Source organism: Chiloscyllium plagiosum, chromosome 25 (genome assembly GCF_004010195.1).
Source record: "Chiloscyllium plagiosum isolate BGI_BamShark_2017 chromosome 25, ASM401019v2, whole genome shotgun sequence".
Taxonomy (NCBI): Eukaryota; Metazoa; Chordata; class Chondrichthyes; order Orectolobiformes; family Hemiscylliidae; genus Chiloscyllium; species Chiloscyllium plagiosum.
Genome location: NC_057734.1, coordinates 46010925 through 46038301, shown reverse-complemented (window position 1 = coordinate 46038301; position 27377 = coordinate 46010925). Strand labels below are relative to the sequence as shown.

At 40.5% G+C, this 27377-nt stretch overlaps 1 protein-coding gene across 1 annotated transcript in view; it reads left to right on the top strand.

Annotated features, from left to right (window-relative positions):
• The first annotated feature begins 3559 nt into the window (after nucleotides 1-3559).
• The window catches only part of mapk1 (mitogen-activated protein kinase 1), a 42017-nt gene continuing 18199 nt past the window's right edge, over nucleotides 3560-27377 (top strand). The window contains exons 1-3 of the mRNA XM_043716083.1: nucleotides 3560-3597; nucleotides 4505-4687; nucleotides 8908-9097. Of these exons, the coding sequence (XP_043572018.1) occupies nucleotides 3575-3597; nucleotides 4505-4687; nucleotides 8908-9097 (396 nt within the window). The 5' untranslated portion in view covers nucleotides 3560-3574. The remainder of the gene's footprint in view (nucleotides 3598-4504; nucleotides 4688-8907; nucleotides 9098-27377) is intronic.

Here is a 27377-nt window from a genome sequence, read left to right as displayed (position 1 = left end):
TCCTCCGGGTGCTCCGGTTTCCAAAGATGTGCAGGTCAGGTGAATTGGCCATGCTAAATTGTCCATAGTGTTAGGTAAGGGGTAAATGTAGGGGTATGGGTGGGTTGCGCTTCGGCAGGTCAGTGTGGACCCCTTGGGCCGAAGGGCCTGTTTCCACGCTGTAATGTAATCTAATCTAATCACTGACTTGTTTTAGGTTATCTTCCAGATTAATTTGTGCAGTTAATTTCTCACTCGTCGGGTATGGGTGGGTTGCGCTTCGGCAGGTCAGTGTGGACTTCTTGGGCCGAAGGGCCTGTTTCCACGCTGTAATGTAATCTAATCTAATCTAATCACTGACTTGTCTTAGGTTATCTTCCAGATTAATTTGTGCAGTTAATTTCTCACTCGTCTGCTCAATAAAACCATAGTGTGTTGCTGAGGTCTGCCATTACCAGAAATGTATGTGCAGTTTACCAGATGGCAGTGTGATCTTTGCATTGATAATATGATCCAGGGCAAAAATCTATAATTGTACTTGTGATTTTCAAAGGGTCTGAAGCAATTTTTTTACCCTAAACTAATTAAATTGTTAAAGCATGATTTAAGTTTTCAATTACTTAGTGGGTGGGGGGAGGGGAGCATTCAATGCTTTCCTCAATGTGGATAATTTTAATGGATCATTATAATCCTACTTGTTCATGAAGTTAAATAATTTTTTCTTAGAAATTGTTCTCTCTGCCCTACTTGTCATGTAACTTTAATATGACTCCTTTGGTGAGGGATAATTGCACTTGGAATGCAGAATGTGAAGGAACTGTGCCAGGATAATAGAAATCCACTGAGTATGACATGCCTTTTAGGCTATAAATTAGCCTTTGGCAATCTGTACATGAGTCTGAATTTTGTGCAAGTGATCACTATCTTGTATATTATTTAAGGCTCCAAAGACCTCTTAATAGACAAGGTTGCGGTTGCCTTTGCCTTTCAATCTGCAGTTGGATAAAGACACTCCAAGGCACCGGGCGGCACGGTGGCACAGTGGTTAGCACTACTGCCTCACAGTGCCAGAGACCCGGGTTCAATTCCCACCTCAGGCGACTCACTGTGTGGAGTTTGCACATTCTCCCCGTGTCTGCGTGGGGTAAGGGGTAAATGTAGGGGTATGGGTGGGTTGTGCTTCGGCGGGTCGGTGTCGACTCGTTGGGCTGAAGGGCCTGTTTCCGCACTGTAATGTAATCTAATCTATATATTCAATTTCCACAATTGGTTTATGCAAGTTGATAAAATTTAAAAATGCAGATCGAACATTGCAAGTATGTATAGCTGCAAGTCTTTATCTTCAATTTTATGAAGATAAAGGAGCAGGCTGAATACTTGAGCAAATGACCTGTTTTAAATGGTGTTTGTGTACAGAATCTTATGGTTGGCTTCATAGTAAACATATAGCTAAGGACACTTTTTTCCACTCTCAGACTCTGAGCACTTTACGTGTGAATTGGTTTTTATTTGAAAGGCCATGTTTAATTCAAATATGTTATCATTCTGTGAGCAAAATAGTTAATTTTGGGGTTAAGTTTTGTAGGAAATCTAAATTGAACTGAATGAGTGCAGAGATTGTGTTGTAACTGCACAAGAATGAAATTTAATATTTCAAGTGATCTTCAGAATTGGTAAAATCAGTAAGGGCTTTTTTCCAGATGTTGTTTGACCTGTTAAATAGTTCCAATGTTTTGTGTCCAACATAATCAATGGCTGATATTTTGTAATAGGCACAAAATAGGCTATTGTAATAGGCTATCAACGCTCCCATTATTAGTGAGTAGCTGCGCTGTCACTTACTGAGTCTGACATGCAAATTTAACAAGTGAAGTTATCCAATTTGCCCTGCTACCCAATGAGCTACGATGTATTCATTCCTTATTGAGCCTTGGCATTAATGTAAGGGTAGGATACCTACCCACTTAAGGCTGCCACATTTAGATGTAAGTAAATGTTTTATGCCTTAAGCCTTTATTACTGCAGCACAATTCCAGCATACCACATTTGATTTAGAGTATGGAGTCTGATTCCAGCAGAATTTAATTATTGGAAATACTTTAAAGCTTTTTTTCTTAACTCATCTCTCCGAATGCAATCTATCTTTGCCTTCCTCAGTGGATGATTTTATGATGAATTGAATATTCATTGTTACTTGGTTAGACTGCATATCTAAATGGATTCTTCCGTCTGGTTGAAGAAACATATTATGGTCCTGCTGTTATGTCATAGATCTATTGTAAAGGGCACCTTACTGGGAATGATCTCTAGAATCTGTAAACTGCCTCTGTCTCAAAATATCTGTTGGCAATTATAAGGGTAATGAACACCTGTTTTTCTTCATTCCCAGCATTTTTGGTCCCTCGAACCATTCGTTCTTGCTGGGCTGCCTAGAACTTTTAAATGTGTTGCTGGAAAAGCGCAGCAGGTCAGGCAGCATCAAAGGAGAAGGAGAATCGACGTTTCGGGCATAAGCCCTTCAGGAATCCTGAAGAAGGGCTTATGCCCGAAACGTCGATTCTCCTTCTCCTTTGATGTTGCCTGACCTGCTGCACTTTTCCAGCAACACATTTTTAAGCTCTTATCCCCAGCATCTGCGGTCCTCACTTTCTCCTCTTGCCTGGAGCTTTTGAACTCTTCAGTAATCTTATTACTGTTACCAAAGGCAACTCAGACTATTGAATGATGGGAAGGCAGTTGAGTGACCAGGTGTATTTAATCTGTTAATACCATTTTCATTTTGGTCATAACAGTTCTTAGAATCAAAAGGAATATAAATATTTTAATTTGTTGCTTTGGATTGGTCTTGCTGCTGTCAACGCAAACTTTGCAGGTCAGAATCACTAGTACTGTGGCCTGGTTACACAATGCAAAATGCTCCCTCCAGATTCGGCTCCATTTCTGGCTAATCTACGGTTGTAGTGTACGAGATTTATTGCAATTCAGTTGAGAGTGCAAGAACATCATCCACTGTGCTTTCTTTACTGCTGTGTTTTAACATCGAGTAAGTGAAAGATATGCCTTAGGGTGGATGCATGCACTTCCTCCTTGCATCATGACTGGATTACCACCTGGAAGGTTTTAATTCAGATGTTGGACTTTATTTGCAAACCTGCAAATTATGCAGAGAAATTAATATCGGCTTGTCCAGTGACATTCAAAACAGTATGACTTCCCAACAAAACGAGGTTACTCATCTACCCATCTCTTGTTTGCTATTTGTGATCAATGAAATTAGACCATTACCCAAGTCAATTTCTTCCATAGGTATTAGTAGCCATGTGCCATTTAGTCCAATGAGTTTAAAGCTGAAGTCCAATTGTATCATTTATTGCATGTGCAGTGGCACTTAGCCCACAAGGCACACCTGGATTTCTCTTGCTTGAAAGTGCAAATTAATTAGAACATAACCATTCCTTTAAAGCACTGTGGCATGCATTCAGACTCAACCCTCTCTGCTGAGAAGCTGGGACATCTGAGGAATGTCCATGGAGTGTTTGGTCATTCAGGGTGTTGCATGCGGGTATGATCTAAAGGTGTATGCATACGTGTACACATGGAGGGAAGCACAAAGTTATTGTAAGTACAGTAAATCTATCTGCAAAATTATGAATCGCATATTCATCTATCTGCACCAAAAAATCTCAAATCAACATCTGCAGGCAAAAATTGCATACCTGTGACTTGTAACCTTTTTTAAATGAGCTTTGCACTCCTGAATTTCATTTGTCGGGGTGGGTCTCAGGAACAGGTACACAGATACAGAGGAATGACTGTAAAAAGCTGAAATACACAGCAGATAATCAGCTGTTCAGAAAATATTCTCATGGGGTTTAATTTTCTAACAAGGGGAAGGTCCTGCTGGATGTTATCTTCCAAAATTGTTTAGATTCTGGAAAGATCCCAGCAGTTTGGAAAACCCTATTTAAGAAAAGAGGGAGCGACCGGTCATAAATTTCTGTTAGAAAAATGCTGGAATTTTTTCTTGAAAATAGCAAGTGGATATTTTAAAAATTATAGTACAATTAGGCAGAGCCAACATTTTATGAAAAGAACATTTTGTCTAAATATAGACAACTTTTTGACAAATCACAGGCATTCTCCATACATTTTTCTGAGTTAACATTAGCTTCGTTTGTTTTCTATTGCCCTTTTTTTTTGCTGCAGTTCCCACTCTAACTCTCCCATTTTTGTCTGAAAGATCTGTTAAAACAACTTGAAGGTGCAATTAAGGTGTGGTATATCGTACACAACGCATCATTTTTGGGGTACCTGATTAGTTAAACTGTCACTCAGCTGCTATATTTTGTCCTGGTTTTTTATTTGAAGATTTAATGATTGATCTTCTCTTGTATATTGTCTATTTAAAAATAAGTATTTTCATTTCTATTCTAATCCTGTGAATTTATGCAGATATATTGCTGAGTGGTATTAGTTTTGGATTCTATGAATTTGTGTCCTATGCAGTGAAATATTGTTTTTACAGCTCTGCCCATGACAATGTGAATAAAGTTCGAGTGGCCATCAAAAAGATCAGCCCTTTTGAACACCAGACATACTGCCAGCGAACTCTGCGTGAGATTAAAATCCTGCTGCGCTTCAAACATGAGAATATCATCGGCATCAATGACATCATCAGAGCCCCCACCATTGACCAGATGAAAGATGTGTATCCTGCTTAAACAGCATTTGTAAAAAAAAAATGTCTTATTGATGTTCAGGGTTAGCATATTGCCCTTTCACCCCTTGAGCATGATTTTGAATCCATCCTAAGTTAATTGTGTAAACTCATTTTTGTGTTAGTTGTAAGGGAAAGGAAGTGAGCTGTATCAAGTCTCTTCCTGGTATTTGGCTGAAAAACAGTTGCATGAACATACAATAGAACAGTCATTTTCAACCTTGTTGAAAGCCTGCAATGGTGTGGGATTTGGAAGAACTGTGCCAAGCGTGTACTCTGCTGCTGTCAAGGTATTTTGTTAGGCCGAATGGATGAAGCTTTACTGCGTAAATGCTCATGCCAAATCTAATCCTAGAACACAATTGTTCAGACATAATGTTCAATTTCCCTTCCCTTGAATGTGTAATACACGAGTTTGTGAAACGTTTTTGCAATAATCTCTAAAAGAGCACCTTCTGAATTTAACCAGAGAAAGGGCTACATGAGAGAGAATTAGTTGCCAGCCTCATAATTGAAGGTACCCCAATGTAGCAGGGATCATTTGATTAAACTTCAGGCTCAATTTGAGGGAGGGTTCAAATTTTAAACCTAAGGGCAATTATGAGGGCATGAAAGCAGACCTAACTAAAGTGAACTGGCTAATTAAGGGATAAGTCAATAGAGAATGAAGTTGCTGACATCTAAAGGGATATTTCAGATACACTCTGACAAAGAAAAATCTAAGCCAGGACCTATTGACTATGGTTAACAAAAAGTTTAAAAAATGCTATCAAACTTTAAAATCATGTGATTGTGCAGAGACAGGTCAAAAGATTAGACTTTTTCTTTAGAAATACAAAGAATGACAAAACTAAAGAAAGGTCTAGTACAAAAAAATTAGAAATAGAAGAGCAGTAAGAGATTCTGTTTTTTTGAGTTAGTGAATGTTGAACCAATAAATAGAAGATGAGTTTGGGAAATCAATAATAGGAAATAACAACCAGTTAATTGAACATGTATTTTGCATAGGTCTTTTGCTAGAGAGGCCAGACATAAATCCCAAAAAGGCTATAAATCAGAAAATGGAATGGAGAAAGGAACGCCAAAGAGAAAAATTTCAATTATCATGGAAGTGATATTGAGCAAATCTCTGAAGCTTGGAATGACAAGCCATAATTAAGACTTATCTAGATAGATAGAATCTTAAATGAAGTGGCTAGTTAAGCAGTTGATGCATTCATTAAGTTTCCAAACTTGCTGAAAGTTGGGAAGGTTTCATTAGATTGTGAACTAGTCAATCCAAAAAGGGAGGGAGACTAAACAAGTTACAAGCCTGTTGACTTAGCTTTGACATTCACTATGAAAATTAACTGTGCAGAGTCAACATGGTTTTTTGTGCAAGGGAAATTGTATAACCAGTTTATTAGAATTCCTAAAAGTAAGTGGATAAATAGTAGTTATATAGCATTTGGATTTGATTTCCAGAAAACATTTCATAAAGTGCTATACCAAAGACTATTGCGAAAAACATAAGCTTAACGTGTAGGCGGTAAATATTTGGGATGATTTGAAGATTGGCTGGTTTTGCTTTAGGCACAAATAGGTCACTTTGTGGTTGGCAAGATGTATTCAGATGCCACAGGAATCCGTGCAGGGGCCTCAAATTTTTACAATGTACATAAACTTAGTTGAAAGAACCAAAAGTTTGCTGAGGACAAGCAGAAAAATAAACTATGAAGAGACGGCAAAGAGATATAGGTAGGTTGTGAGTGGGCATTGATCTGGCAGATAGAGTGTAATGTGGGAAAATGCCCATTTTGGAAGGAATAATAAAGCATATTAGGTAAATAGTACAGCTGAGATTTTGAGGGATCTTGGTTTCAGAGTGTTTGGAATGAGGAAGGTTAATAGGTAAGGGTAGTAATTAGGAAAGCTCATAGAATGTATTTTATGTGAGTAATTCAATACAAAAATGGAGGTATTTCAGTTCGGATGTTGGTAATACTACATCTGGCATATTTTGTACAGTCCAGGTTTCCTGATGTAAAGAAGGATCTAAATGCATTAGAAGCAATTCTGAGAAGGATTACTAGATTAATACCAGAAATGGCTAGATTATTTTATGAGGGAAAGTTGGTCAGATTAAATTTCTATGTACTGGAGTTGAGAAGAATTAAGGGGTAATTTGAACTGAAAAATATAAGATCCTGAGGGGTCTTAACAGAGTGGGTTTGGAAAGCATATTTCATGTTTTGGGAGAGTTTTTAGAATTAGGAGTGACCATTGAAATATAATTGGTCACTCAGTTGAGAGATGAGTAGAATTTCTTTTTGGTCATGTCTTTTGTACACTTCATGAAAATGTAGTGCAGGAATAAGAGTCTTTAAACGTTTTTACTTTGGAAGTAGGTAGATTTTTATTATTTTGAATTAGGGGTAAAGGTGAAGCAGGAGTGTGGAGTTATCAGCTTAACCACGATCTTGTTGAACTGTAGAGAAGGTTTGGGTTGGAGGCCAAGTGACATACTCCTCCCATTAATTTGTATGTTGGTTTATACACCCTCCAAAAGATTAAATAAAATCAGTCCTGCAAGTCATCTGACTATAAATCACTACAATATCTGGATGCAGTTGCAGAGTAGAGTATATTTGTGACCCACTTAAGGGAAAGACAACCTGAGGGACAGGATTTACGTATGTTTGGAAAATCAAGGACTGATTGGGGTAGTCAACATGATTTTGTGTCCCACATTTCCTGCCTCAGGCAACTGTCTGTGTGCAGTTTGCACATTCTCCCCGTGTCTGCGTGGGTTTCCTCCCACAGTCCAGGTCAGGTGAATTGGCCATGCTAAATTGCCCATGGTGTTGGGCGCATTAGTTAGAGGGCGATGGATCTGGCTGGGTTGCGCTTCGGAGGGTCGGTGTGGACTTGTTGGGCCGAAGGGCCTGTTTCCACACTGTAGAGAATCTAATCTAACTTGAGTTTTTTAAAGCAATGAAGAGGATTGTGGGCAGAGTGGTGGATGTGATCTAATGGATTTCAGTAAGGCATTTGACAAGGTTCCACTGCTTTTCATCATTTATATAAATGATGGGGACTTGAACATAAGTATGGTTAGTAAGTTTGCAGATAACACTAAAATTGGTGTATTGGACAGTGAAGGTTACCTCAGTACAAGGGGACCTTGATCAGATGGGTCGAGGAGTGGCAGATGGAGTTTAACTTAGGTAAATGTGAGGGGCTGCACTTTGGAATGGCAAATCAGGGCAGGGCTTATACACTTAATGGCAAGGTCCTGGGGAATGTTGCTGAACAAAGAGACCTTGGAGGGAAAGTTCATGGCTCCTTGACAATGGAGTCACAGGTAGATAGGATAGTGATTGCTGTTATTGGTTAGTGCATTGAGTGTAGGAGTTGGGAGGTCATGTTACGGCTGTACAGGATGTTGGTTAGGTTACTTTTGGTATACTGCGTTTGGTTCTGGTTGCCCTGCTACAGAAAGAATATTGTGAAACCTGAAAGGGCTCAGAAAAGATTTAAAGGGATATTGTCAGAGTTAGAGCTATAAAGAGAGGCTGAATAGACTGGGTCCATTTTTCTCTGGAGCATCGGAAGTTGAGGGTGACCTTAGATTTAGAAAATTGAGGTCCATTTACTCTATTCATATACAAGTTATTTTCCCTGAGCTGGGAGAGTCCAGAACTAGAGGTCATATGTTTAGGGTGAGAAGGGAAAGATTTTAAAAGGGACCTAAGGGGCAACCTTTTCAAGCAGAGGGTGGTGCATATATGGAATGAGCTGCTGGGGAGGTGGGTGGAGGCTGCTACATTTACAGCATTTAAAAGGCATCTGGATGGGTATATGAATGGGCCAAATGCTGGCAAATGGAACTAGATTAATTTCGGATATCTGATCAGCATGGGTAAATTGGGCTGAAGGGTCCGTTTCCATGCTGTACAGCTCTGATATCTGAAGGATTGAAGTTTAATTCTGTGGTTTCAATACTGTAGATTTGCAGTCTGATTTTTTTTTTTAAAAAAGTTGATTGAAGTAAATGGGAAGAGTTTTCCATTTGACATGTTTTACCAAGTCACATTGAAAAGATCAATAGTGTCACTGCAAACAGTTTTGCAGAAAAATAATCCATTTTATAGTTAAAACCATTTTAGTTTTCTTCAACAGACTGCATAGGCTGTGTTGGAATACTTGTGGTTTCCTTGACTTGTTCTCAGATACATTGTACAGGACCTGATGGAAACAGACCTGTATAAATTGCTGAAGACTCAGAATCTTAGCAATGATCATATCTGTTACTTCCTGTATCAGATCCTGCGAGGGTTAAAGTACATCCACTCTGCCAATGTCCTTCATCGGGATCTCAAACCATCCAACCTACTGCTGAATACCACCTGTGACCTGAAGGTTAGTGACTTGCATTTCCTTTTTTGCACTGAGATTGACAAATGATAGAAAAAAGTTTGGACAAACAATGGCTGTTCTGAAAGTACTGCAGGCATGAGCAGTTATCTTCTCAGACTTTGACAGTGTACTTAGCCCATGGTTGGAGAAATGTAGGAAAAGCGTCAGACATCTGCAGCAAAAACATTTTTAAAAAATTCACTCATAGGATGTGGAAGTCACTATCAAGGCTGCATATATTTCTCATTCCTAATTGCTCTATGCCTGGCAGTCTTTGTAATGAAGATGCACTTTTATTGCGTTGTGGAGGGTTCTAGGATTTGACCTACTGACACTGAAGGAACAGTGTGTCTGACGGATTGCAATAAAAATGGACCTTACCTCAACAATTTCATATCAGTGCTGTGGCAGGGAGATTAACGAGGTGGTTCAACTAATTTAGCAGAATGAGAGCATCTGATGAACTGTTGAGCGATACAAGGTGCAGAGGGGACTGGGGAAATGTAAAACACTGGTCCCATCTGTGGATTACTCTAATCAGATGGAGGAATGAGGCAGCTGATGAGTTTGGGTGCATGTAATAAAAATAAGGTTAATGAACTGCAGGCATTAGTAGACACTTAATTTAAATGTAGTAGTAGCAGCAATAGAGTCCTGGCTGTCAAGGTAATAGAATGTTCCTGTCAACTATGTATTCAATGAAAATGGGGAAGGCAGCAAAGGAGTTGGTTGTATTGATCAATGATACTGTAATGCACTAGAAAGAGCTGATGCTTTTGCAGGTTCAAAGATCACAATCTATTTAGCTAAAATCTAGGAACAACCGGGAACCTGTGTTACTGGGTATGTATGGTAGGCCACCAAAATATGGCAGGAAGTTGTAAGAGGTTTGTAGGTATTTCTACGTTTCTAGAAAGTATAGTGGTGGTGGCGGCGACTTAGGTATCCTAATATTGACTGAAAGGAAGAGGGGAATGTAGTAATTTATGGTGTCCAAATAGTGCTTAAGAAATGAACAAAGAAATCTAGTTCTGGGCTATGAAGAACATGTTTCAGCAGGGGAACATTTGGAAAACTGTGACAATATTGTTAAGTTTAGAGGTGTGAAAAAGGAAGAGGGAAAAAATAACTTCTTTCAGCAAGGCATTCGATAAGATTCCCCATAGTAGGCTATTATACAAAATGTGGAGGAATGGGATTGTGGGAGACATAGCAGTTTGGATCAGTAATTGGCTTGCTGAAAGAAAACAGAGGGTTGTAGTTGATGGGACATGTTCATCTTGGTGTCCAGTTATTAGCGGTGTACTGCAAGGGTCGGTGCTGGGTCCACTGCTGTTCGCCAGTTCTATAAATGACCTGGATAAGGGCTTAGGGTGGGTTAGTAAATTTGCAGACTACACGAAGGTCGGTGGAGTTGTAGATAGTGACTAAGAATGTAGTAGGTTGCAAAGAGACACAGAATGCAGAGCTGGGCTGAGGGGTGGCAAATGGAGTTTAATGTGGACAAGTGTGAGGTGATACACTTTGGATGGAGTAATCAGAATGCAAAGTACTGGGCTAATGGTAAGATTCTTGGAAGTGCAGATGTCATGTACACAGATCCCTGAAAGTTGCCACCCAGATTGACAGGGTTGTTAAGAAGGCATAGTGTTTTGGCCTGTATTAATAGAGGGATTGAGTTCCGGAACCAGGAGGTTATGCTGCAGCTGTACAAAGCTCTGGTATGGCCACACTTGGAGTATTGTGTACAGTTCTGGTCATCGCATTATGTGGAAGCTTTGGAAAGGGTGCAGAGGAGATTTACTAGGATGTTGCCTGGTATGGAAGGAATGTCTTACGAGGGAAGGCTGAGGACTTTGAGGCTCTTATGAGAGAAGGAGGTTGAGAGGTGACTTAATAGATACATACAAGATAATTGGAGGGTTAGATAGGGTGGACAGGGAGAGCCTTTTTCCAAGTATGGGGACGGCAAACATGAGGGGACACAACTTTAAAGTGAGGGGAGATAGGTATAAGACAGATGTCAGAGGTAGTTCCCTTAGTAAGAGTATGGAATGTTCTGCCTGCAACAGTAGTAGATTCGCCAAGTTTAAGTGCATTTAAGTCGTCATTGGACAGGAATATGGACGTACATGGGATAGTGTAGGTGGGATGGGCTTCAGATTAGTATGACAGGGCGGTGCAACACAGAGGGCTGAAGGGCCTGTACTGCGCTGTTATGTTCTATAATACTCCAAATGTGGTTGATTAAAGTTTTATAAAGCTGCAACATGACTTACCAACTCCTGTACTCAATACCCTGACCAGTAAGGGCAAACATATGGTTTTATCTGATGATCCACTTGCAGCTTTCAGACTTCCACCCTAAATCCATCTGTATTTCAATGTTCCTAAAGGTCCTGCCATTTACAGTATACTTTCCTCTTGCATTCTTTGTATGTCTGTATTAAACTCCATATGCTATTTCTCCACCCAGCGTTTCAACTGATCTATATCTTGCTATATTCTTTGACAACCTTCCCCACTATTTGCAATTCCACCAAAGTTTGTCCTCTGCAAATATAATCAGACTACTTACATTTTCAGAGCTGAAAGTGTTGCTGGAAAAGCGCAACAGGTCAGGCAGTATCCAAGCAGCAGGATAATCAACATTTCGGGCATGAGCCCTTCTTCAGGCTGTTTCCCGAAACGTCGATTCTCCTGCTCCTTGGATGCTGCCTGACCTGTGCTTTTCCAGCAACACATTTTCAGCTCTGATCTCCAGCATCTGCAGTCCTCACTTTCTCCTACTTACATTTTCAACCATACAAATTAACAAATAACAGATGTCCTGGCAGTCATCCTTGTGGCCACTGGTCATAGACCTCCAGTTGGAAACACATTCCGCCCCTCCCCCAAACTATCCTCTTGACTTCTACGACCATGGCAATTAAGTCCACCTTGCCAATTCTCCTTGGTCTCCTGCAACTTAATCTTCTCGACTGGCCTACCATATAGAACCGTGTCAATATTTTAGTAAAGTTCATGTAGACTACATTTACTGTGCTACCCTCATGGAACAGGACATCATAGAGACAGGTCTAAGCTGACAATGTTATTCTGGAGTAATCTCATCTGCCTGAAAATGGTCTGTATCCCTCTATTCCCTGCCTGTTCATGTCTGTTAAATTTTGCAATTGTATCTGCTTCCACCTCCCCTGGTAGTGCATTTCAGAGACCTACAGCCCTCTGGTTTTTTGAAAAAAGCTTTTATCATGTTCATTACTTAAAATTCAAATCAGATTTGAAACCAGACAAAGCCATGCTGCCTATCTTTCAAGTCCACTCTTTTCCAAATGCGAGTAAATCCTGTCTCCAATAATTTCCCTACTACTGATTTCGGGCTCACCAGCCTATAATTTCCTGGATTATCCCGGATGCCCTCCATTAAATGAAGCAATAACTTTGGCTATTTAGTCTTCTGGGACCTCAGCTATGCTAAAGATTTGTATCAAGGCCCCAGCAATCTCCTCCCTTTCCTCACTCAGTATCCTGGGTTAGATCCCATCAGGCCCTGGGGTCTTAACAACCTTAATGCGTTTAAAGCCACCTAACACCACCACCACCTTAATATCAACATGCCCTAGAATTTCAACATATCCATGTCCTTGATAAATATCAATGCAAAGTACTCATTAAGGACCTCCTCTGCCTCCATACACATTTCTTTTTGTCCTTGAATGGACCTACCCTTTCCCAAGCTACCCTATTGCTCCTAAGATACACAGACAGTGCCTTGGGATTCTCCTTATCCTGATTGCCAAGGATGTTTTATGGTCCCTTTTAGCCCTCCTGATGCCCTAAGTTCTTTGCTTCCTTTGTTCCTCAAGGGCCTTGTCTGATTTCAGTTTCCAAATCTGACATTCTTTTCTTTTTCACTAAACTTTCACTATCTCTTATCACCCAGTGTTCTCTAATCTTGCCATCCTTATCTATCTTCACAGAAGCATGCAAGTCCTAAACTCGGATAACTGGCCTATAAAAGACTATGTCAGATGTGGGTTTACCCTCAAATAGCCAACCTTGATCTAATTCCTCCAATTCCTACCTAATGCTGTTGTAATTAGCTGTTGTAGTGTACAAAATACCATGCAAGGACTGCACAAAACACTATATAGGACAAACAGGAAGACAGCTAACAATCTGCATACATGAACATCAACTAGCCACGAAACGACACGACCAGCTATCCTTAGCCACACACGCAGACAACAAGCAACATGAATTCGACTGGGGCAACACTACTATCATAGGGCAAGCCAGACAGAGAACAACCAGGGAATTCCTAGAGGCATGGCATTCATCTACAAACTCCATCAACAAACACATCGACCTGGACCCAATATACCAACCACTACAGCGGACAGCTGAAACTGACAACCGGAAGCGGCAGGGACAGACCACTATAAACACCGGAGGAAACATCAAAGAAGCTCTTTGCAGAAGGCTCCCAAGCACTGATGATGTCGCCTAGCCAGGGGACGAAACATTTGCAACAAAAACTTCCAGCTCGGCGAACAGAACCACAACAACGAGCACCCAAGCTACAAATCTTCGCACAAACTTTGGTTGTAATTAGCCTTCAATTTAGCACCTTTACACGAGGTCCAGTCTTTCCTTAGTTGAAACTTTATTGCTGGAACAGCACAGCAGGTCAGGCAGCATCCAGGGAACAGGAGATTCGACGTTTCGGGCACAGGCCCTTCTTCAGGAATGAGCAGAGAGTGTTCAGCAGGAGAAGATAAAAGGTAGGGAGGAGGGACTTGGAGGAGGGGCGTTGGAAATGTGATAGGTGGAAAGAGGTCAAGGTGAGGGTGATAGGTCGGAGGACTGTGTAATATCTTGCAGACTATACACGTCTCTTACCTCTTACTGATGTCACGCCTGATTGTCTGTGTAATATCTTGCAGACAATACATGTCTACTACCTCTTCCAGATGTCACTCCTGATAGTCTGTGAAATGTCTTGCAGCAGTTACACATCTATTACCTCTTCCAGATGTCACTCCTCATGGATTGTGTAATATCTTGCAGACTATACACATCTATTACCTCTTCCAGATGTCATAGAACATAGAACATAGAAGAATACAGCGCAGTACAGGCCCTTGGGCCCTCGATGTTGCGCCGATCCAAGCCCACCTAAACTACACTAACCCACTATCCTCCATATATCCTTGGTGCTGGGGTCTGTTTGGAGGTGGCGGAAGTGACGGCGGATGATGCGCTGTACATGGAGATTGGTGGGGTGGTAGGTGAGGACCAGTGGGGTTCTGTCCTGGTGGCGGTTGGAGGGGCGGGGCTCAAGGGCGGAGGAGCGGGAAGTGGAGGAGATGCGGTGGAGGGCACCGTCGACCATGTCGGGGGGGAAATTGCGGTCCTTGAAGAAGGAGGCCATCTGTGTTGTACGTATTTTGAACTGGTCCTCCTGGGAGCAGATGCGGCGGAGACGAAGGAATTGGCGTTTTTACAGGGGGCAGGATGTGAGGAGGTGTAGTCCAGGTAGCTGTGGGAGTCGGTTGGTTTGTAGTAGATGTCCGTGTTGATTCGGTCGCCTGAGGTAGAAACAGAAAGGTCTAGGAAGGGGAGGGAGGAGTCCGGGACTGTCCAGGTGAATTTGAGGTCGGGGTGGAAGGTGTTAGTGTAGTGGATGAACTGTTCAATCTCCTCGTGGGAGCACGAGGTAGCGCCGATACAGTCATCAATGTAGCGAAGGAAAAGATGGGGGGGTGGGGCCAGTGTAGTTGCGGAAGATGGATTGTTCCACATACCCTACGAAGAGGCAGGGGATGAACTTGGACTTCACCAGTTTCTTCATCCCCCCCCTCTCCCCACCTTGTCTCAGCCGGATCCCTCCAGCCCAGCACTGCCTTCCTGACCTGCAGTCGTCTTCTTGACCTCTCCGCCTCCATCCTACTCCGACCTATCACCCTCACCTTGACCTCTTTCCACCTATCACATTTCCAACGCCCCTCCTCCAAGTCCCTCCTCCCTACCTTTTATCTTCTCCTGCTGAACACTCTCTGCTCATTCCTGAAGAAGGGCCTGTGCCCGAAACGTCGAATCTCCTGTTCCCTGGATGCTGCCTGACCTGCTGTGCTGTTCCAGCAATAAAGTTTCAACTTTGATCTCCAGCATCTGCAGACCTCACTTTCTCCCAGTCTTTCCTTATCCATAACTGTTTTAAAAATTTAAAATTGTGATGACTGTTGTATGTCACTATGATCAATGTCCTTGACAAGTAGGTTTAAGGAGAATCCCAAGGTATTGTATACACTCATTGAGCAAGAGGGTAGCTAGGAAATGGGTACATCCACTCAAGGACAAGGGGAATTTATGCAAGGAACCAGAGCAAATGGTTGAGGTCCTCATGAGTACTTTGCATTGGTATTCGCCAAGGGCTGATATTATAAGTAGAGATTTGAACTAAAAGTGGAGGTCGGGTGGGTGGTGGATGGGAGAGTAGAAGAGATTTTGAAAGGGAGAATTTATAACTGAGTCGGAAGGAAGCTATCAACCAAAACCAGAATGATTATCAGTAAATCTGCATTCCATTGAAAAATTTTTTAAAACGCCCCTCCCCCCACCACATATTGTTTCTCAATTCCCCTGTGAAACGCCTTAGTATGTTGCATTAACTTAAAAGTGCTAACAAATAGTTGCTTCAAAAGGCATTGACCGTGAGCAATTGTTATTTAGAGGTCATGGATAATAGCATAAGTGAGGATTGGTTAATAGTTGGGAGGAATGGGCTGTTATCAATGGCATGCTGCAAGAATTTGAGTGCCTGGGCCTCAGTTGTGGCACATTTTTAGCAACCAGTACAAACAGATTTAATGTTTGCTCATAATGCAAAACAAGGTAGTCAAGTAAGCTTTGAAGAAGACGCATGCAAATGGATTTAGACAAGTAAATGGCAGCTGTAGTATAACATGGAGAAGTTTGAGCATTTTCACTTTGATAGGAAATTTAGAAAGGAGAATCTTTTTAAATGGTGCAAAGCTCCTAAATGTGTGTTCCGAGGATTTGGGTATCATTGTTCAAGTAACATATTTCCGATGCTTGCAAGCTAACTGTTTGGAATGTAAATACCATGTTAACCTTTATTGCCATGTGTTCAGAGTACAATAATGTTTGGAGCAGTTGTACAGGCCTTTTGGAGCCATACCTAAAGTAGTGCATGCAATTTTGGTCTCCATATCTCCTGAAAAATACAGCTTGCCTTGGGTGCAGTAAAAAAAAAATCACTGTACTAATTCCTGGTATTAGATGCTCCTTCTAATGAGGAAGGACTGCATAGAATGGACTTGTATTTTTGGGATTTTAGAATACGGCGAGGTGAGATCATTGAAACAAATAAGATTCTGAAGAGTTTTGATAGCAGATGCTGAGGTGAGCTATTTTGCCCTTGCTGGATTCTCAAGAGATGGAGCAAGAGAATGTATTTTTCAGCGTCATAACTGATCAAATGGCTTCTGTCTGTGTATTATTATTGTGGTTGCATGGCACTAAAATGTGTACACATCATGCTGGCTTTATGAAATTTGATCTTGAAGTAGTAACAAAGCTTAGTGTGCCCAAAAAAAGTTTCCTGCCATTTTGGGCCAGATTTTGGTCAATTCTGACCTATTTTAACCAAGGCACTTAAAATTCTTTTATTATCTCATGGTAATTTGGTTTGCAATTTCAGGCCACAAGGTTCACCTTTTTTAGTTTATCAATTTTGAACAGATTGAGACTAATTCACACCTTAACACAAACAAATCATTATTATTCCAATTTAACCCTAACCCTCAGCGTAAAACCATTTTCCAGCTCCCACTTGGGGGAGTTGTTATTTATGTTTACATAAAGAAGTTTAATACACAAATTAATATCTTAGAAGGAACTTTTAATTAGATGCAATCATTAGAGAATGATCCAATCTGATTAAGAGGGATTTATTTTATTAAACTGGTTTTGCGTCCAATTAAGATTTTCAATTAAGTATGCAATCAATTTTTCCCTGATTTGTCAAAGGTAAGCTTCACATGTGCAATTTCAAAGGACTTGCAGTTGAACAGGGTAAGTACTGTAGATAACTGTTTTTCCAATTACAAATGCTACATTAGCCCAGACACTGTTCCGAATGCACCTTTAGCTCAGGCATTCTCATTGTATTTGCATTCAGATTTCATTAACTGTGTGCATTCTGTTTGTTCCTATGAATTTGAGACAAATGGTCACTAAGAGGTTTAGCTGCTTTGCTAAGAAATGTTTAATGAAAAACCTCAATCTCTGGTGCCAGTAGTTGAGGTGGGATACATTGGGATGTTTCAAATGTTTCTGACTCTTCCTTTGTCTGATCTGTCAGTGGTTTCTGCAGTGCTTTATCTGCTTCGTAAGAGCTAAACACCAAATGCAAATCTGTTTCTATAAACATTACTAGTTTAAAAACCACAAATATTTTTGCTTCTGAGTTTCTCCCTTATTAACATGCTGAAGTTTCACTTTTTAATAAAATGCAATAAAATCCAAAATAGTCTGAAGATCAGAATATTATTCCATGGATCAGAGCTTATTTTCTAAACCCTGAATTTGATTACACCCTCTTTCAAGCTTCAAGTACTTTCTTAATCATTAGTGGAGCATTACAAATAGCTATAAAGGATATATAGCATCAGCAAGAGGGTTTTTCAAAAACTCAGATTTTTGATATGTATAATTTTGGAGATACTTTCGATTTTTTTTTTATAATTCACTCATCATAAGCCACCTATCCTGCATATGAAATGAAAACTAATATGTTCCTGCTTCCTGTTTAATGCTATATTCTGCATGATTAACCACATGAGCTCTGCTCTTGGTATTATCAAGTGGTAGAGTGTAGTGGTATCAAGCAGTTGTGAATGCTACATAACACTTGTATAAGTAGAGAAGTTGTTGGCCCTAAGGCTGTAATTTGAGGCCATCTGTCATTGTTGAAGGTGAACTTGACTGCTTTTGGCTGGACTTATCTTAATTAAGATGATTCATTTGTTGATTTTGAAAAAATGCAAATTCTCTACAAGGGTTCCTTCCCTCCTTTTAATTTAAAGAAAAAAGTGTGCAGGTTTACAGTCGTATTATTGCAGTGCAGCTTTCAGTTTGGCATTGGACTTCTCAGCATTACTGTACTGTTGTCAAGTTGTTTTCCTTGACTGGAGAGTCCAGAACTATATTCTAAGATTAGGAGCAAGCCATTTAGACTGGACAAAGTATGGTCAAGGCCAAGATGAATTGATTTTAGGGAAAGTCAAAGGATGCAAGATAGGTGGAGAGGAAAATGAAGTTGAGGGGTACAATTGGTCATAGTTTTGTGACCAAGCATGATTGTGCACTTGCGTGGCCTTATCTTGTATATGATCCAGTTAGAACAAGTGCACAAGAATTTCTTAAGCTATGATTAAAACTTGCAACATTTTAATTGGATAATTTGCTTTACATAAAATCTCCTTTGACAGGAAGAGAGCATTTTTATTGTATTGTTTAATTTCATTTTAATGATTCTTGGTGCACTTGTACTATAACAAATTTCTAACATTTTCTAGCTTCAGTGACAAAATATTATGGTATGCTCAAGCCGTTGGAATGTATCTGCTGTTGAACAAAGGGGAGTTCAGTACTAATCTCTAACTGTAGAATCATTAATTCATTCTCTCCCTTTTTCTGTTAACTAATTTTGCAAATTATTAATTTCTCATTTGAATTGGGCAAGCACCCTACGTAGTTGACATACTGTTAAATTGCCAAAGCAATGGGTTTATTTGATGGCTTTTATGAATTGGAGAATACAGTTTTTAATATTTTATTCCTTTTGAAGATAAAAGCCTTTGACACTGGACAAAATTACAATCAAGGAGCAATGGAGAAGTTGAACTTGATTGGTCTTGGAATAATAGCTTTCTATTTAACTCTTTTTCAATAATCATTTTGCTTGTTCTTCAACATTTGTTACTTTGACATTGGTAAAAATGTTCCTTACTGCAGATGTGTTGTCCACTTAGCTATTTAAATTGATTAGTTTTTAATGTGAGCCACAATTAAACTTTTATTAATGCTATTGTCTCCAGGACTGTAGGGAGCATATTGGAGCACATATCTTTACAATATATTAATGACTTGTATTAATGGAGGAAGGAAGCAAATATACTATGTAGCCATAATTGCAGATGACCCAAATAGGTGGAAAGGCAAGTTGAGAGAGGGATACAAACAGTTTAGAGCGATACTGATAAGTGAGTGGGGGGGGAGAAAGTTGGCATAATCTGAAAATGTGAAGTAGTTCATTTTGAAACTGAAATTTGTCGAAAACTGAAGCACAGATTTGAGGTGGGGGGGAGGGAGGGAGGAGTGTGTGGTACCTGTGCACAATTCAAAGCTGGCATACAGGTGCAGAAGGCAGTCAGGAAAGCTAATGGAATGTTGATCTTTATTTCAAGGGGGTTGAAGTAAGAGTAAAAGCACTTCATATGAAGTGCTGGTGAGGCCACGTCTGCAGTACTGAGTTTTGATCCCATTGTTTTAAGGCAAAGTAACAAAGTAGTTCCATTGGAGATAGTTCAGGAAAGATTCACAAGGATGATCCTTGGTATGGAGAGATTTCTTATGAGCAAACGGTAAACATTTTTAAACTTCAGTGAGTAATCTCACTGAATCATATGGGTTTTGCCTCATGGCAGAACCTAGGGCCAAAAGGCATACAATAAAGACTTCTCAGAACTAAGAGATGCCAATTTAAGACTGAGGTGAGGAATTTCTTCTCTGAAGATTGTGTTTGGAGGTCTATGCTACAGAGCTGTAGGGGCAGAGTCCATGTGTATGCTTTTAAGACTGAGAGATTCCTGACCAGTAAAGGTAATGGGCAGGCAAGAGGCCATGAGGAATATCTGATCAGCCATGATCCTATTAAATAGCACGGCAGGCTCAAGAAGCTGAACAGCCTACTTCTTTTCCTATTAATTATGGATCTACAGTGGAACTGGAACAAGAATGTTCCCTGAGTTGCCTTAGAGGGTGATGGTGGGCTGCCTTTTGAAATGCTGCAGACTACTCAGTGTAGGTAGATCCACAATGCTATTAGGAAGGAGTTCCTGAATTTTGATTCTGGAACACTGAAGGAACAGTGATCTACTTCTAAGTCAGATGCGTGGCTTTGAGGGGAACTAACATGTAGGGCTCCCATTGTATCATCCTTCCAGATGGTAGTTGAGGGTCTGGAAGGTCTATCTTTAGGAGCCTTGGTGAATGTTTGCGATTTATCTTGTAACTAGTATTTAGAGCTGATACGGAGTGTTGATGGAGGGTGTGATTGGCACCACATTCCCAATCCATCAGTTGGCCTGCTTTGTTTTGGATTGTATCATGCTACACTCACCTAGGCAAGTGGACAATATCCCGTCACGGTCCTGACTTGTGCCTTGTAGATGGTGGGCAGACAGAAGGTAAGTTACTCGTGCAGAATGTGTCGCCTTTGATTTGCCCCTGCAGTCACAGTATTGATATTTTTCGGCCAGCTCAGTTTATGGTCAATGGTAACTCGCAGGGGAATTCAGCCATGGTGGTAATACCATCAACTGTAAGGGTGATAGTTAGAATCGGTCTTGTTGGAAATAGTCATTACCTGGAAATGTAGTGCAAACGTTACTTGCCACTTGTCAGCTCAAACATGGGTTTTGGACACTGCTTCAGGATCTGAATTGTTGTGAATGGTGCTGAACGTGGTGTGATTATTAGTGAATGTCCCCACTTTTGACCTGATCGTGGAGGGTAGGTCAGTGTTGAAGTAGCTGAAGATGGTTGGGCCAGGGGCAAGACTCAACGATTTCTCATTAAAGGCATTCTAACGAGCATACAAATGTGATATGCAAATATTATGGTCTGTGATATGCCACATACACGGGCCAAACCTCCCAATGATTGGTGCAGTATATTCACATGGCATATCTCTATCTGTTCCCAACAAGAGCATACTGACTAAAGTTAATTAGTATGTGCTTGCAGAATTCGTGTCCAAATTAATGATCTGAGATTGGACAGCACTTAGTCATCAATCCAGAATGTATCAAGAATATGCTAGCAACCAGTTTAAGCTTGTACTGTGCCTCATTTAAAGGCTGCATAAACTTGCGTAGAGCCCTGCAGGAAAAGGGAATTTATTGAAAAAAAGTGCATTGCTTCAACTAAATAAAAGGTTGGGGGTCACTGTTCCTCTGTGAATTCAGTATGCAATGTTTCAACCAGACTTGACTTGCCTTTTTAAAATTTAAACAAAAGATTGTGGGTAAGTATTCCCAGATGCATTCTCCATGACAGTGCCTGGACCAATCAGTAATGTGCTTTTCATGCAGTATGAATCATACCTTTTTATAAAGTTGGTATTCTGTCTTAAGTGCAAGATGAAATCTTCAGTAGCATGTCTCCTTTTTGGCAGTTTCCAAGATTTTGACTGCCAAATGAGTAGAAGATGTTTCATAACAAGTGAAAGAGAGGCAGAACCAGCAAAAGTTAAACCGTTGGGGAACAAATAGCACAGAAGAGTTTTAAGAGGCAAGCTGAAGCGGGGCAAAAAGGCAATATAACAGATTAGTATAGATATAATAGCAATTAATTGAGTCTGCTTCACCATCGATGAGATGGTGGCTGTTTTGATAATCCTCACCTCTACTTTCTTGCCTGTTCTCAAAATCCTTGATATCTTTATTGGTTAAAAACCTGTCTCAGCCTTGAATATGCTTAATGACTCTGCCTCAACAGTCCTCTGCAATAAAGAATTCCACAGATTCACCATCCTCAGATAATTCTGACTTAAAATCTCTTGTTCTGAGATAATGCCCTCTTGGTCCTAGATTCTCTAAGGCCAAATAACCTTTCTGTATGTACTATATAAAGTCCCCTAAGAATCTTGTATGTCTCAATAAAGCTGCCCCTCATTTTTTGTAATTCTAATGAGTACAGACCTGACTTATTGGATCTTTGTATAGGAGAGTCCCTCTTTACCTGGTATCAACCTTTTTTTTTCTCCAATGTCCGTATATCTTTCTAGTAACTACTGGAGTGCCTCTGGTCGAAGCTGGGCCTATTACTGTTCGTTATCTGTATCACTGATTTGGATGAGAATGTACAGAGCATGATGAGTAAGTTTGCTGATGACAGGCAGTATCATGGACAGTGAGGAAGGTTATCAGAAATTGTAGCAGGACCTTGATCAGCAGGGGGAGTGGGTTGACAAATGGAGTTTAAAACAGAGGAGCCTCAATTATCTGGCATCGATTAACCGAATTTTGGATTACCTGTACAAGATTGCAAGGTCCCACTGCTTGGCTAATGGGTATCTGGCATTTGGTTATCTTAATGAAATACTCCCTCACCATGTCCTTCGGATAATTGAAGTTCCTCTAGGTAAGAATGAGGTCTTGCATTTTGGAAAGTCAAATCAAGGTAGGAGTTTCATGGTGAATGGTAGGGCCTTAAGGAGTGTAGCAGAACAGAGGCACCTTGGAGTTCAGGTTCACAGTTCACTGAAAGTGGAGTTACAGGTAGACAGGGCAGTGAAGAAGGCTTTTGGCACGGTAAGATTTTTATTTCACTGTTAAATTATCACATTCTGAAATCTGAAAAACTCCAAAAATCAGCTGGCCCTGAGTTTCAGGTAAAGGATTGCGTACCTGTATTTATTAACGCTAATTAACTGTTCTAATATAGTAACCTCTCATAAGTGCACCCTTGGCAAAGGCAAATTTGGTAAACTAGATTGTCTCATGCCATTCTAGCAGTAGGAAGAGAACCCTAGATTTTTTGCGGTAACAGAGGAATAAAAGTTTCCACATCCAGCTTCAAGATTCCAGCAACTGAAGAAAGGTAAAACTAAAAATCCTGGTTCTGTGGTTTGATCCAACCCATTTAGGCTTTATTATTCCAACCATTTTTTTAAAAAAAAGCCCCGGCTTCTCGAGCTGTTTATCGGCTTTGAGCCAACTGTTTGACACCTCATCTTTAATTTTTTCTTATTTTAAAAAAAATAAAATGCACCTCTTAAAGCCCTAGTATTGTCACATCTTCCTCCCTTTTTAAAAAAATACCATGAATGTACAAAGATGGCTTTGTTTTTCAAACCTTTAATTTTATGCTGCTCATTCACTACAGTACCTATACATTACATTGACTCTAAGTATGCAAACATTCATTATTACAGGCCATTTGTGTTTTTTTTTCCCCCCCACCACTGTCTTCCTTTTCCAAAGTTGAGTTGCGTTTTGGCAATTGTTTTCTCGCCCTGTTATACCACATGTATAACTTTCAGATTTAATGTTTGTAGTAATCTCCGTTGAAACAGACTGGAATTTTTATTCTTAAATTTTTCCACAAAAGTTAATGGGTCATGATCAGAAATTTACTGTTGTCTGTCACTTTAATGGCAATATAAATATTGCAACAATACCAAACTCCAGGTCATCTCAATTGTGGAATATTTGTGTTGATAACTACTCAGTTTTCTGGGGAAAAAACCCAATAGGTCTTTCTATCTTTTTGTTGTCGTCTTGCAAGAGTACAGCACCAATACCCACATCACTTGCATAGATAGTCACTTTGAATGGCTTTGTGTAATTCAGTATATCTGACACTGGGACAGTGGTTAACAGTTTTCACGCTCAAGTGCCTTCTGACAATCCTCTGCACTGAAATATTCTGCACTTGGAGTATTAGAGATGTACAGCACCAAAACAGACCCTTTAATCCAATTTGTCCATACCAACCAGATGTCCTAACCTAATCTACTCCCATTTGCCAGCACTAGGTCCTTTCCCTCTAAATCCTTGCTATTCGTGTACCCATTCAGATGCCTTTTAAATGTAATTACAACAGCCTCTCCACTTTCTCTGGTAGCTCATTCTATACATGCACAGCCCTCTGTGAAAATGTTGCCTCTTAAGTCCTTTTTAAATTCCCCCCCCCCCTCACCCTAAATCTATGCCTTCTATAGTTTTGGACCAAATGGCATGACTTTGACCTGATATCGTCCACTGAATGTAATGGAAGCAGGAATTTTCTTTACTCCTTGGGATAAAGGTACCTTTCAGTATTCTTTGGGAAAGACCAACTGTGAAATAAAGTTGCTTGTCCCACCACCTCAGTACAGTCTTCCAAACATGGAATAGAATATGAATCAGATTTTGTAACTGCATTCACTTTGCACTAGTCCACATGCAGTTATTGGCATCGTTACTATGGGTGAGCTATATTTGCTGCAACCCATTTTGATTAAATTACCTTTAAGCATGCAATCACTCTTAGTGAATCTGTGCCAACTTGAGGGTTAAGTTAATTAGGATGTTGCTTAGTTGGACCATATATCTGTAACATATGTAGTTAGATGACTTCCCAGCTTTTTCCCGTATATCTCCCCATGTGATTGTAATAATTCTTTCAGGACAGTTTGATTTTCTTCTGGAAGGTAACTCAATTTATCCCAATTTTTGAGAACTTCCTCATTGTCCAACTTAATTTGAGGAATGTCCAATTCCGAATCATCGGAGCTTGGTTTTTCCCTCTGGATTGTAACCAGTAAGGCGTTCTCCTCTTTCTTTCCTTATCAAATACCTTGAGCATATTCACATGACACTTTGAGATTTCTTTCTATCTGGCATTCTTATCAAATAATTCACCTCACTCTCTTCTTTTGATTTTAAGGCCCACTAATCCTTGTTCTTTTAAAGGTTCCTCTGCCACTGGGACTAATGCTAACTCTTTATCACTACTAGCAAAATTACAAATTTTTGACTTGTCTGTTTCATCACTTGCTATGCTACTTTCAAATGCTGTGTATCCAACTCACCTACTCTATTTAATCTTTGTCTAAAATTTTACATAGTCCAAATGTATGGTTTCTGAACTCTGATGTATTAATTTCTCTAGTTTCAGTGGTCCTGTCACCTCATGCCCAAAACGTAATCCAAATGGCTGAGTTATTTTGGATAGTGGACTGGCTTTGAGTTGAATTATTCAGTGCAGAATTCCTAGCCTCTGATTTGCTTTTACAGGCACAGTATTTGTTGGGGCAGCTCAGTTTCTGATCAGTGGAGCCCTCCAGGATGTCGATAGTGTCAGATTCTGGTAATGCCATTGAATATCATTGGGCAATGGTTAAATCATTGTCACTAGAGTTGGTCATTGCCTGGCACTTGTGACATGAATGTTATTTGCTATTATCAACTCAAACCTGGGTATGTTCTAGCTGTTGTGCATTAACATCATGGACTGAGGAATTGCAAGTGACACTTTTCTGACCTTATGTTGGAAAGGAGACCATTGATAAAGTAGCTGAAGAATGTCGGGCCGAGGGCATTATCTTGAAGAATGTCTGCAGTGATATCCTGGGACTGAAATGATTAACCTGCAACGTCCACCACCATCTTCTATTGTGTTAATCACACTCTAATCATCAGAATTTCTCCTTTAATTCTCCTTGACTGGTTTTGCTAGGGCTTTTTGATGTCATAATCTGTCAAATGTTGTCTCATACACTCCCTCTCTGAAGTTCAGCTTTTTGGTATACGTTTGGTCCAAGTCTGTAGTAAAGGGTTTGGAAATCAGTTGGCAAACATTGTTCAGCAGTTGCAGCATATGTTTGCCAAATTCAGATTAATATTGATGCAAATCCAGGATTAAATTTACAATAGTACAATGATATGCAAATCCTCATTGCCACATGACTACCTCTTCGACTTGTGGAATATCTGGTGTCAGTTTCATGTGAGGATGACCCTGTCACCCCTGTTGCCAGCATAGTGCCAATAGTGTCCCAAATCACAAGCGTAGCTACTAGTCTGTTAACCAGGATGGTCATTTTCAAGTCATCTTATACTGAATGGCATTTGAGAGTCAGAGTCATAGATGTATAGCATGGAAACAGACCCTTCGGTCCAACCCGTCCATGCCGACCAGATATCCGAACCCAATCTAGTCCCACCTGCCAGCACCTGGCCCATATCCCTCCAAACCCTTCCTATTTATATACCCATCCAAATGTTGCAATTTTACCAGCCTCCACCACATCCTCTGGCAGCTCATTCCATACATGTACCACCCTCTGCGTGAAGACATTGCCCCTTAGGTCTCTTTTATATCTTTCCCCTCTCGCCCTAAACCCAGGCCCTCCAGTTCTGGACTCCCTGACCCCAGGGAAAAGACTTTGCCTATTTACCCTATCCATGCCACTCATAATTTTGTAAACCTCTAAGAGGTCATCCTTCAACCTCCTAAAGGTCCAGGGAAAACAGCCCCAGCTGGTTTAATCTCTCCTATAGCTCAGATCCTCCAATCCTGGCAACATCCTTGTAAATCTTTTCTGAACTCTTTCAAGTTTCACAACATCTTTTCAATAAGGAGACCAGAATTGCATACAATATTCCAACAGTGGCTTAACCAATGTCCTGTACAGCCGCAACATGACCTCCCAACTCCTGTACTCAATACTCTGACCAATAAAGGAAAGCATACCTATCTTCCTGCGACTCCACTTTCAAGGAGCTATGAACCTGGACTCCAAAGTCTCTTTGTTCAGCAACACTCCCAAGGACCTTACCATTAAGTATATAACTCCTGTTAAGATTTGCTTTCCCAAAATGCAGCACCTCGCATGTATCTGAATTAAACTCCATCTGCCACTTCTCAGCCCGTTGGCCTATCTGATCAAGATCCTGTTGTAATCTGAGGTAACCTCCTTTGCTAAACACTACACCTCCAATTTTGGTGTCATCTGCAAATTTACTAACTGTACCTGTTATGCTCACATCCAAATCATTTATGTAAATGACAAAAAGGAGAGGACCTAGCACCGATCCTTGTGGCACTCCACTGGTCACAGGCCTCCAGTCTGCAAAACAACCCTCCACCACCACCCTCTGTCTTCTACCTTTGAGCCAGTCCTGTATCCAAATGGCTAGTTCCCCCAGTATTCCATGAGATCTAACCTTGCTAACCAGTCTCCCACGGATCACATCTACCGCTCTGCCCTCATCAATCCTCTTTGTTACTTCCTTTAAAAAAAACTCAATCAACTGAATTCGATTGGGACAACACTACTATCATAGGGCAAGCCAGACAGAGGACAGCCAGGGAATTCCTAGAGGCATGGCATTCATCCACAAACTCCATCAACAAACACATCGACCTGGACCCAATATACCAACCACTACAGCGGACAGCTGAAACTGACAACCGGAAG